The 12,259-nt window shown below is 39.6% G+C and overlaps 1 protein-coding gene across 1 annotated transcript in view; it reads left to right on the forward strand.

Moving 5' to 3' along the window:
- pip5k1bb (phosphatidylinositol-4-phosphate 5-kinase, type I, beta b) overlaps positions 1-12,259 on the forward strand; it is a 46,636-nt gene that overhangs the window by 32,438 nt on the left and 1,939 nt on the right. Inside the window, exons 8-13 of the mRNA XM_059338035.1 lie at positions 3,190-3,392; positions 3,740-3,823; positions 5,420-5,468; positions 5,584-5,668; positions 7,185-7,343; positions 9,521-9,647. Coding sequence (XP_059194018.1) covers positions 3,190-3,392; positions 3,740-3,823; positions 5,420-5,468; positions 5,584-5,668; positions 7,185-7,343; positions 9,521-9,647 — 707 coding nt within the window. The remainder of the gene's footprint in view (positions 1-3,189; positions 3,393-3,739; positions 3,824-5,419; positions 5,469-5,583; positions 5,669-7,184; positions 7,344-9,520; positions 9,648-12,259) is intronic.

Here is a 12,259-nt window from a genome sequence, read left to right on the forward strand (position 1 = left end):
ACATTTTTTTAACTATATCAATACATGCATGTATACATGGTCTAATTCCATATCACATTTAAAAATATATCAATATATCTTTTATATCGCCCAGCCCAACATAACTTCTGCGCTTCGTTTTAAGATGAAGTGCATTTTGAATAGCCTGCATTTATTAATTAATTAATATTACAGTTTTTGATTTTATATTTTACAAAGGAAATGTTTATTTACACATCTTTATTGTGTGTGTGTGGGGGAAAAAAAAATGTAGTTGTGTAATTATCAGACCGCCATTACATTTTTCATCTCGCGCACCCCCTAACGGCAGCCCGTGCACCCCTGGGGGTCCACACACCACACTTTGGGAACCCCTGCTCTAGTTATTAGTGTTGGTTTCGTTGCTGGAGAGAATGCCGTCCTTTGAACCATACAACCACATTGATCATTATCCTCCCGTCAAATATAACCCACAGGAGCGTTTTCAAAATAAGCGCTCCTAGCGATAGCTACTCATACCTGAACTAAACATTCACTGTTTTGAACATGTAGTTAACATTGTGAAACTGGTAGAGAGCACACCATTAAAGCTTAGTCCTTGTGAGCAGGTGGCCCAGGTTTGAATCTGGCTTTGAGCCCTTAACTGCATGTTTGACTCAGTTACTCAGAAGTAAACTGTTTCATCCATGGGTGTATTATGAAACCAATGGGCCCCTGGGCACAGACATGCAAAAGGCCCCGACATCTGACCTACATAGGACAAAGACTTTGTAGTTAATGGCTTTTTTGTTGTTGTTGTTATTGTTTTGTGTGCCTTTGTAGTCATATCTCTCTGTGGTTTTGTGTCTTTGTGGTCATTTTATGTCTCTTTGTAGTTGCTTTCCTCCTTTTGTTTGTGGTTGTGAGTCTCTTTGCATCTCTTTGTAGTTTCTTTTGGTCTGTTTGTGTGTCTTTGTAGCCATTTTAAGTTTTTGTAGTGTTTTTTTTGTTGTTCCTTTTTCATAGTTAACCTTTGTTTTCACACAGGACACTGGTCTCTGGAGTCACAGTCCTGTTTGACCCATCCACCAACCCAAAGTGGATCATGCCATTCTTTATACTAAGTTTTTTACTTTTGATTTTAAGTTTTTTAGAACTGTTTCCACTTCTGCCGTGTTCTTCATAAAAACTACAGCAATTTTGAGGACCAGTTGATTTGCTTCCCAGTGTTTCACCTGTTCAGCTTTATCTGATTGTGGATATGTTTTCATATGTGGCTTCTGTACTTTTGATGCCATCAAATGTATAATTAATGAAGATTGTCTTGTTTTAAACCAATTTGTATAAAAAAAAAAAGTATGAAGTATCGATACTTATGACAACCTTACAGTGCATGCACATATAAACAGTATTTTTCAGAATCCAAAGAAAATCTTTTGCACAAACAACCACAAAAATGCAGCTGTTTTCTTTCTGCTGTGATGGTTTGATTGTTTGCTGGGAAAGCTGGGGCCAGGGCGCACAGTAATGGCCTTCTGTAGGCAGCCTGGTTTGCGTGGCTCTATTCAAAATGTCTGCAGTTTGAATAGGCTGGGGGAGTTTGTGTGAAGGGATGCAAATCATTGATATGGAAAAGGCAAAGCTCAGACAAAAGCCCCAGTGTTTGCTCGAGTCGGTCATTAAGTCTATTTTGTGTTTGGGTATGAATGTGTGACTATGACTTGATACATCAGCAGATTCTGCTATAGAGGCAAACTGGTTTTATGACTATTAATATCTTCATTGCCAATGCATTGGATCTGGTTTATCTAGGGAGAGATAGGAGGAAGTTGTAGGTCAACTTCAAAACACTATTGGTCTCACATTCTTCACAAAAATAGGCCAGATTTCTGTGAATTCTGGGTCACAACTCTCTTTGATTATATCAGACGTTTTTTTTTTATTCTACCAATCCTATTAGACTTAGGAACGTGTTATTTGTGGAGTGTAAGTGAGAATGCCCAAATCATTAATGATGAACCTTTAATGAGGCTTGTTTCTGACGGTTTCTTTTCAACTCTATCTCTTTCTTTGCCACTTCAGGGTGCACACGTAATTATTGTGTCAGGAATCATAAATCGTTAAGATACAGTAACTTTTTTTTTCTTCCCAGTCTGAGTCATAAGATAAGCTTGACCACCTGGCAGCGACCCTGATCCCATTCCCAGATCAAGCTCTTGCCTCTGTCTCTACCCTCGTCTTGCCATGACTGCTTTAGTTGAGCAGAAAGAGACATGAAGTCTCAGAGTCTCTGGGAAAACCGGGTGAAAGGCTCCTGAAGGTCAATGTGTAACACTTGGCTCACTGTGCAGAAACACCTTGTTTATTTAGCTCAAAACTGGTTTAAACAGGAGATTTCCTCCTGCTAACTCCGGGCCTTTGAGGTGTTGAAGCGTGATGGGAAGAAAACATTTCATATTGACACTATTAGGTTTATAACAGCATAAGCTTTTTATGCAGATAACATCTCGCAGATATGTCAGTATTATATGTTGTCATGTACGAGCCAATATGAAAAGTTTTTTAGTGAACATATAATGCAGAAAACAACACTTGGGTGATGGTGAAATGGTATCATGACTATTTGTTTTAGTTTTATTTATTCTTTATTTGATCAGTTTCCCTTCTCGAATGGCTGAGACTGCAATTTATTGTATGCATAATGTATAATAGATAATTTGTTTAAGAAAGCAGCTTTCTGAGTACATTTGCATGGCCATACATGTGTAAAATTGTTATATAGAATCCACATAGAAAAGGTCTATAATCATTGTAGTTCAAATCGGTAATCTCCGAAATTTCAAAATCGGTTGCAAAACATTACAATGACTCGTAAAGGCATGGAAACAGAAATTGTGGGTTTTTTGGGGGATTTGTTGAACAAATGCTTTATTATAGAAATGAAATGTTAAACCATTTTTAAATGGAAGTTTGTGTAAAAAGTCTCCTTTTTTATAAATAAAGAAAATGTATTTTTTAATATTGTGGATGAGCAAAAATACATGGTATGATCAATTTTCATACCATAGTATACTGTGAAACCTGTGTACAGCTGCAGCCTTCGTTGCTATATTTACTGTCTTTGAGCTGAAATTGCAGCCTCCAGTCCAGGAGAGTGATTAGTCCAGCTAGTACCACTCATTACCAAAGGACTGCTCTTGTGACAGCTGCATGTCTTGTAACTCACTATAGGTGCTGGAGAGTTTTAAGATCATGGACTACAGCCTGCTGCTGGGTGTGCACGTCCTGGACCAGAGCCAGAGAGAGGGGGGTGAGCCGGGCCAGGCAGGGGGCGACGCGAGGAGACCTGTGGGTCAGAGGGTGCTTTACTCCACCGCGTTGGAGTCCATCCAGGGCGACGGCAAGGCTGCAGAAGCCCTCACCACAGACGACACGTGAGTCGGCTCAGCTGGAGGAAAACGCACACATTATGCACACATATTTGGGCATACACACACTGCCTCTGTCCATCTCTTAATCTCAACCTTTTCTCTCACAGACACAGTTATACAACCGTGCTCATACCTCGCACAGGACACTCAGACAGTGCACACACAGGCAGGCTCTCATATAACCATAGCTACCCAAATACAAACACAGCCACTGTTCCGCGTATTTACAACAATACACATGAATATAAATACTGTAAGTGGCTCTTCTGCAAACATTTGTGCAGTGTTTTTATTGCAGAAGAAGAACAGTAGCTATTCCCTCACTGCTTGTGTGTTTTACTCTGTTTTAGGATGGGTGGTATCCCTGCCAAAACACACAAAGAAGAAAAGCTGCTCATCTTCCTGGGTATCATTGATATTCTGCAGTCATACAGGTACTGATCTTTATGAGATTATATAAACCTGCTGGCATTTTCCCCCCAATATTGTTGCTTTCTTATTATTCCTGATTGCATCTGTTGACTTCTGGGGCCATGAAACCCATTTAAATGTGAATGTGAGAGCTGCAGAAATGTTTGACTCAGTTGCTCAGAAGTAAACTGTTTCATCTATGGTTGTATTATGAAACCAATGGGCCCCTGGGCACAGACATGCAAAAGGCCCCGACATCTGACCTACATAGGACAAAGACACACAGACTTTGTAGTTGATGGCTTTTTTTGTTGTTGTTGTTGTTTTGTTTGTCTTTGTAGTCGTATCTGTCTGTGGTTTTGTGTCATTTTGAGGTTGTTTTATGTCTCTTTGTTGTCATTTTAAGTCTCTTTGTAGTTGTTTTGTGTCTTTGTGGTCATTTTTTTTTATCTTTGTAGTTTCTTTTCCCCTTTTGTTTGTGGTTGTGAGTCTCTTTAGAGCTGCTTTGCATCTCTTTGTAGTTCTTTTGGGCTGTTTGTGTGTCTTTGTAGCCATTTTAAGTTTTTGTAGTTTTTTCCTTTTTCGTAGTCATTGTGAATCTCTTTGTAGTTGTTTTATGTCTTTTTGTGGTCATTGTAAGTCTCTTTGTAGTTGTTTTGTGTCTTTGTGGTCATTTTGTGTCTCTTTGTAGTTGCTTTTCCCCTTTTTTAGTGTGAGTTGCTTTGTAACTGCTTTGTATCTTCTTTTGGGCTGTTTGCGTGTCTTTTGTTTTCATAGTCACAGTGATTGTCTTTGTAGTCATTTTATGTTTCTTTGTTTCCTGGTTGGTATGTGTCCCTTTGAGTGACATTTTGCTGGTGATAATCCCAGAGTTCCCTGACACTTTGAGCCCCTGAGCTTGCGCCCGGTAGACCTGTTCAATAATCTATCCATGGCCTCATCAATAGCCAATAAAGATGTGACAGTTAAGAGGCAATGTGCATGAATAGTTAAAGGTCTAAGGAGTATGACAGCACAGTCTGACTCTCAGAGTAACCGCTTCCATTAATGCTTGCCCTTCAACAAGACCTCTTAATGTTGAATTATCACCCTGCATTGATGGAAAGCCACTTTACCTCACTCCTAAAAGGACTTTTTCTCCATCCAACATGATTTAAATGGACACAGAGGTCTATAAGTCTTCTTTATTTACACATTGATTTTTTTTTCCCTCCCTGAGAGCAAACGGGTCAGGTGACAGAGTAGGAAGCCTTTTGGCTTATGGGCTTTTCAAACTAGTGGAAATTTAAAAGCATGACATAAGTCTTTGTCAGCCTGTTTGGTCAAGGCAATGAATGCAGACAGAGTGGGCGAGGTGAGATCAGGTCAGGGAGGAAGAATGAATAGGCCCAATTTGTCTCCACTTATCCTGCCTTATCTTTCTGCTAGCTTGCTTCCCTCAAAGACAACGTTACCTAACCTTAAACTTTGATATATTTTCTGCTTAAATGCTAAAAAATGACCTGAGCTTGTGATGCGCCATGGGGGGAAGTGTCTCCAGTTTGATCAAGCATAAAGGGGAAGTTGTTGGGTAAGCGGATACATTCGTTACAAAGCTTCTTCTTGTTTTTTCACCACAGGTTCATTAAAAAGTTGGAACACTCGTGGAAGGCCCTGGTGTACGATGGCGTAAGTTGATAGCTCCAATCTGACTCTCCTGCTTTCATGAATGAGCCTTTTATTTGGGCACATACTTTTACGTCTACTAGTGGCTGTCTGATGAAAGCTTTCTCCCTGTCCTCAGGACTCTGTCTCGGTGCACCGTCCCGGGTTCTATGCCAGCCGCTTCCTCAAGTTCATGAGCACACGGGTCTTCAGGAAGACTCAGCGTAAGTCTGCAGTTTGATCGTCTTCACACATGGGAGGGAAAGCAGCTAAAAAAAAACCCAATGGGAAGTAGGAAATCCTGGAGTCAATCTGTAGGCAGCTTTTATTGTGTAATGCTGGCCATGTGTGTGTCACTGGAACATAATTAGTTTTGTGGTAATTCACTTAAATTAACTGATACGTTTCCTATTGTCCTCCCGATCACCCAGAACATTTTCTGTCTGTGCGTGTTATTTTTTTGCTACAGTTAGCTGTTATATAAAAGCATTTGTGGCACATGATCCATGACGTGCAGAAATGTGAGCTGTGATTCAATTTTAAGACAAATTATTTCAAATTAAAGATCATGTTTGTTATTTTTGCGCAGTCATGTGACTCAAGTCATCCGAAAATCATTGTTGTTTGGCAACCCAGAAACAAAATTTAACACTTACAAAACTACTGAGGTGGATAAAAAAGGCGGATAAACTCTTGTAGTCCAGAAAGTAAAGAAAAGGTTGATTCCCCGGCTGCCTAACCACGTTGAAATCCGGCATGCAGAGCTGATCAATTTATGACAGATTGATTGATCTTCTGTCATATTTACCAAGAAACATTTGTACTGATTCATCCACAGTCTGTTAACAGTCCTACCAACATATTTAACATACAAGGACCCCAAGAATAAACTACTGTAACAAAACAGCAAGACTTGTTTTCTCTTGTGAGAGCAGAAACGTAAAGAAGGGTCAAATCAGCTAGACTCTCCTCTACTGCACTTTTCTTTAATACAGATTGCATTTTTTCCCAAGCACAATCCACATCAGCACTGAAAGACATATTTACCATCCTTTAATTCTGGTATAATTCATTTTTCAGTAATTTCAAGCAAACATGATTATTTCTGTTTGTTAAAACTGCATCAGGGGAAGTGGATGCTCTTGACTAGGGGCTCCCAGGACTCCAAACATTGTTATTTTTAAAAAAGCAGCTTAAAAAGAGTTAATAATAAAAGGTAATTAGAAACATATTGATTGACAAAATCATGACAAATTGGAATGAAAGTATAAAGGGGTGCCAGTTGGCGGTATGAGGGTTAAATGTAAAGCCAGGAAGTAGTTTTTGAACTTTACATTAACATCAAATATAGTAACAATGTTATGCAACCATGCGGGACCCCCTGTGGAAATGAACATGGCTGAGGCAAAGATTTGGGGATTTAGTCGTGCTATTAACCATCGCCAAGTCCCGTCAGAGGGAGATGACGGGGACGGATTTAATTTCATGCCCTGCTTGGGAGGCAGAGAAAGGATAGCTTAGGGAACACTTGTGTAATCGTCATTGTGCATTTTAACAGTTTAAAGACTTTACGGCTAATTTCGGAGGCAGAGCATTGGCGTTTCATTGTGTGTGAACATTACTTCAATCAGGGAAATCTCTTTCTACTATCTCCTCCAATTATATTCTCCTCTTCCTCTTTCTCTTTCTGCCTTCCTTTCTTTTTTCTTCCTCTCACTCGCTCCTTTTTTTGCTCTGCAGCACTTCGATTCTCGCCTTCAAAGCGGACTCGCACGTCCATCCCGGCTCTGAAGTCGTCCTCACAGGAGATCCTTTCATCGCAGGCAGATGAGAGGAACGAGGAGGACAGGAGGGACAGGCTGGGAGGAGCTTGCAGCCTGGCCAGCCTGGACGGACAAGGTACACAAAACAAAAGCTTTTCCAACCCCTGACTGTGACAGCTTATGGTTCATATCTTGGATGTCATATCAGGGATGTTCATAGAAGTGCCTGAATTATTAACCCTTTATCAGGCAAAGAACTATATTTGGTAACTTCAGGTAATATTTTGAGAAAAAAGTTGCAAATTTACTAGATTAAAGTGGCAAATCTACAAGAAAAAAAGTCGCAGATTTAAGAGATTTAAAGTGGCAAATCTGCACAAAAAAAGTCACAGATTTACGAGAAAAAAGTGGGAAAAAAAACAACTTTTTTCTGCCAGATTCACCACTTTAAACCTTAATAAGGCACTCATTGAAATACTTGCAAATTCCAAATTTTAACCCTAGAGAATATTGGAGGATAATACATACAGCCAGAATCTGTAAAAAAAAACATACGAAAATAATATTTTGAGAAAAAAGTTTACGAGATTAAAGTGGCAAATCTACAAGAAAAAAATGTGCAGATTTAAGAGATTTAAAATAGTGAATCTGGGAGAAAAAAAGTTGCTTTTTTCCCACTTTTTTCTCATAAATCTGCGACTTTTTTCGTGCAGATTTGCCACTTTAAATCTCTTAAATCTGCGACTTTTTTTCTTGTGGGTTTGCCACTTTAATCTAGTAAATATGCAACTTTTTTCTCTAAATATTACCTGACTCTAACTACCAAATATAGTTCTTTGCCTGATAAAGGGTTCAGGAGATTGTTTGAAACTCAAAACCTGAACGATTGAATCATAAAAGCACTTGCCATTTAGCATTATCCTCATGTCTCTCTCTCTCTAAACTGCTTCCTGATCTGCTGTTTCAACCTTTGTCTTTTTCTAGTTTTTATAGCTAATTGGAGCTTCTTATAAACACTTGAGGCTCATAAACAGCTACTTGAATTTGGCTATAAAAATGTTGTCCTCTCAGCACTCTCCCGGGGAGCAGCTGTCACCGGTTGATACAGTATTTGGCCTTAATGGAAAGAAAACCGAGGTTATTATTGTTATTAGCAGCACATCAGATACAGAATTTGGGCACGTGTTTCCATAAGGCACATGTAAACAGAATAATTGAGTAGTTTTAGCTGTTTTATCCTCACCTCCCCTCCCCTCTCGCTCCATCTCTCTCATGATCTTAATGTGAATCAGCTGTTTGAGACAGGGTGAAAGTGTTTGCGGTGATGCACACGTTCAGCAGCAGCGTCTGACCTTTGTGTTTGATATGACGGAGTGCTCGCCAACGCCACACCGGAAGAAACAAGGGCGTAGAGGGGAAAGAGAAGTCACAGGGTCATGTGTCCTCTTTCTCTTTACAACCGAGCACTCTCCCACCAGCTGTGACGCAACATACTATAAAGCAATTTGGATCGTCACACTTCCTGACTCTCTCTTTACGGTTACTAAATCAGTCCCAAACAGTACAGGGAAAATCAGTTTTACTCCGAAGCGTGAGGTTGATTCTCGGAAATATGTCTGTTTTTATTGGAACCATTCAATCAGTTAACTTAAATCAAATTCTCAAGGCCTGTCTTGAACAAAAATAACTTTCTCTTTTCCTCCGGTGGACGAGCCACAGCTATATAAAGACGTATTGATCGTATTGATCTACTAATGGGGTGTTTTTGGTCTTCCAAGAAATCATGGCTGTTAATGTCAGTGTCACTGTCGATACGTGTCTTCTCAATTAAGGTAGAAACACACCGATTTAACAAAAAAAACTAAAAACAGTTTACTCAAAAGGTTTTATGTGGATCTAGAGGAACTCATCTTATTATTATTTCAACTACATGAAGAACCTTTTACTACTCAAACACTACTGATAACGTTGTTGTAAAGCTTTGTTTTTGTATCATTTTGTGAAGAAAAAAGTTTAAGGAATGTAATCATAAGATCTCTTGGGCTTGGAGGCTACAAATTAGGAAGAAAACCCTGTGATTAGGAATGTCCCCGGCTAAGAATTTACAAAGTCTAATCTGATTGGTCGAGCCTTGTCTGTAGTCGAATTAAGCACATTTTCCGCCACTTCGACGATTCGACTGTGTATCAGGCTCCTTAGATTAAATAGTCGACTACCCATGTTACAAAATAGAGGCTTTAGGGGTCAAAAGAAAAGAAAGGAAATGATAAATGTAGAAAAAATGTCACATGCATGTGTATGTTTTCTCCTCAGCTGTGTTCGGCTCGTACCTGCGCCCCGATCTGGTCCCTGCCAACCCGTCCTTCTACGAGGGCTCCTCCATGGGAACCATCTCCACCTCTTCCATCTTTGTCAATGTGGACAACCAAACAGAGGAGAGGTAAAAAAAAAATTTCTGCTATCTACTTCCATCATATCCTCACACTCTGTGCTTATTAAGTGTTGGAACATGTAGTGGTAACGCTTTATATTAAGGTCCTTGTAATAACCATTAATTAACAAGTAATAAGGCCCTTGTAAGTCCTTACAAGATGCTTATTAAAATTATTGTGTGTTTGTAAGCTTATATAAGTGTTAATAATGGCATTACAAACACCCATGACCCACCCATTATGTCTTTGCCATGCCTTTATTAATCTTATTTTGTTTGCTTATTGATATTAAAATATACTTTATTGTCCATTTATTATAAGTAAACAATAAGTTAACTATGCTTTTTGCAACTACCGGATCTAAAGCGAGAACAATGCCTTATTACTTGTTAATTAATAGTTATTAAGGACCTTATTATAAAGCGTTACTCATGTAGTTTATTACCATATGATGCAAGGTTACCGTGCACAACGCGGCCTCTGGGATGAGAGGGGAGTTATGCGAATTCGCCACGCCCAACACACACTCACACACTCCCACGTTATTGTCACCTGTGCTCTTACATCACATGGGCCCATTGGTGACATGCGTCATGGAGCAGGTGACTCAGCTGGCTTGTCAATATGCATCCAGTACACATACACGCACATCCTACACAACACACGGACACGGCAGTCAGAGGATGAGTGCTGTGATGTGATGGTGGTACTGTTATTTCTGGATATCTGATTTTCTTTGGAGCCTTGGCTGCCTGCTTCCGAATTTTTAATTTGTTTTAATGGTACAGTGTTGCCTTATAATGGAAAACTTTTATAAGATGTTTATTGCGTCATATTGTGAAACACAATCTGATTAAACTGTTGCTGTGCGTTATTGACTAATCAACAAACTACATAGACAGCTTTTATGACACCTCCACTAGACTACTTTTACGACACCGTGTATGGCTTTGGAGGACAGCTTCCCTGTCTCAAGAGTGTTTCCAACACTTTGTCCTCTGTGCTTTACATGTCTTCCATCTTTCACCTGTCCCTGTGTCCGGCAGTGTCAGGTTCATCTCGCTCTCTGAGCCTCCATTGTGTGACTTGCCTGGTCCTGTCCCTTCATCACTCACCTGCTGCTGCGCTGACATTGTTCTGTCAACTGTTTTTATAAATATTTAAACTGCGGCTTTGACGCGGCCTTACTCCGTGCCATTATGCTGCAGAAAGACTTTGACAAAAGAGGACAAGCGGTGCAGCGGCGACTGTATACGCACCAACAATAATCCCTGTCTGACAGCTGGTTACAGTGCAAACACCTTGTGTTGTGATGTGTCAGCGTAGGATTGTTTTAAAAATTAAGCTACAAGTATCTCTCTATCCATCCTTCTTTTTACCTCTATAACTTCACTCCTCTGCTACGCTTTCAACCTGACTTTCATTTTGACTTTGAACACAGAATGTAGTCAATCACATGTCATAATCGGGTAAAAACACATTCCTGAATTTATCAGGGAGTCACCTGATGTATATACTGTACAAGGAAAACAGTGCTTGCGTTGCCCCCTGGTGGATGAAATGTAAAAGAAATGGAGGATAAACAACAGTCACTCTCCTGATGGTCGAGCTTCATTTAAAGATATACATGTGATTCATGTATTAATGCGGTCTCACAGCACACTCTTTCATTAGTAGAACTTGTATTTGTATGTTGCAAGTTAAATGTCTTTTATTCAGTCTAATTGACGTTCTTTTCCATTCACCAACACCAGTGTTTTGATGGCTTGCAACTTCACTTGACAGAAAATAAATAACTTAAAACACGACTTGGACTAGAAAGTCGAGAGACTTAACTTCAGACATGATGACTCGAATGACAAGTATTCATTTTATAGTTTCAGTTTAAACATAAGATATAAAAAATGTTTAACGTCATCCATGTTAACAAGTGTCTCGTTTACAAGCTGTGTCAAGACTTCAATTTTAAATCGCAATTTAATCCAGTGATCATTAGGAATTAGGATTTAATAGTCTAATAAGGTTCACTCCCGTTTTGAAATGAGCTTTGTTAGCTAGACTTTTCGACTTGCTATATTTGCTTTTTTTGGGGAAATTTGTCCACTGTTTGTGTAGCTTTTGTAGCTGTAAAGAGAAATGTCACAAATACAGCAAAATAAAAAATAAAACAAGCAGATGTCAGGGTCTCAGGAAATATAGACAAATACCAAAAAAATCTACTTTTGTACGAGTCTATATGTTACATTTTTTTCAGGAAAATCCTGCATAGCATACCTTTAAGTATCTCTTCTGCTATGTGTCCACTTGTGGCACATAATCCCTCAGCGAGGGTCTCATTTTGACTGAGTCATTGTGGTCAGATCTCGATGAGATTTTGTTCATTTCCTGTGAGATCTCTGAGACTGAGCCTCTCAGCTGAGGCCTCCACTGGCTCAGCACCAGACAGGTTTCCCATCCTGCTCGCAGTCGGTTCACCTCGTGTCCCTTTGATGTCACAGTCTCTGCAATAGTGTGTGATTAGTTTCTGGAGAGTGTGTTTTTCATCAGTTTCCAAGCACTGTTTAGACAGCTGCTTTACTTCAGCTGCGTTTCACCCAGACAATAAACTCACAGGACTTTC

Source organism: Centropristis striata, chromosome 7 (assembly GCF_030273125.1).
Source record: "Centropristis striata isolate RG_2023a ecotype Rhode Island chromosome 7, C.striata_1.0, whole genome shotgun sequence".
Lineage (NCBI taxonomy): Eukaryota > Metazoa > Chordata > Actinopteri > Perciformes > Serranidae > Centropristis > Centropristis striata.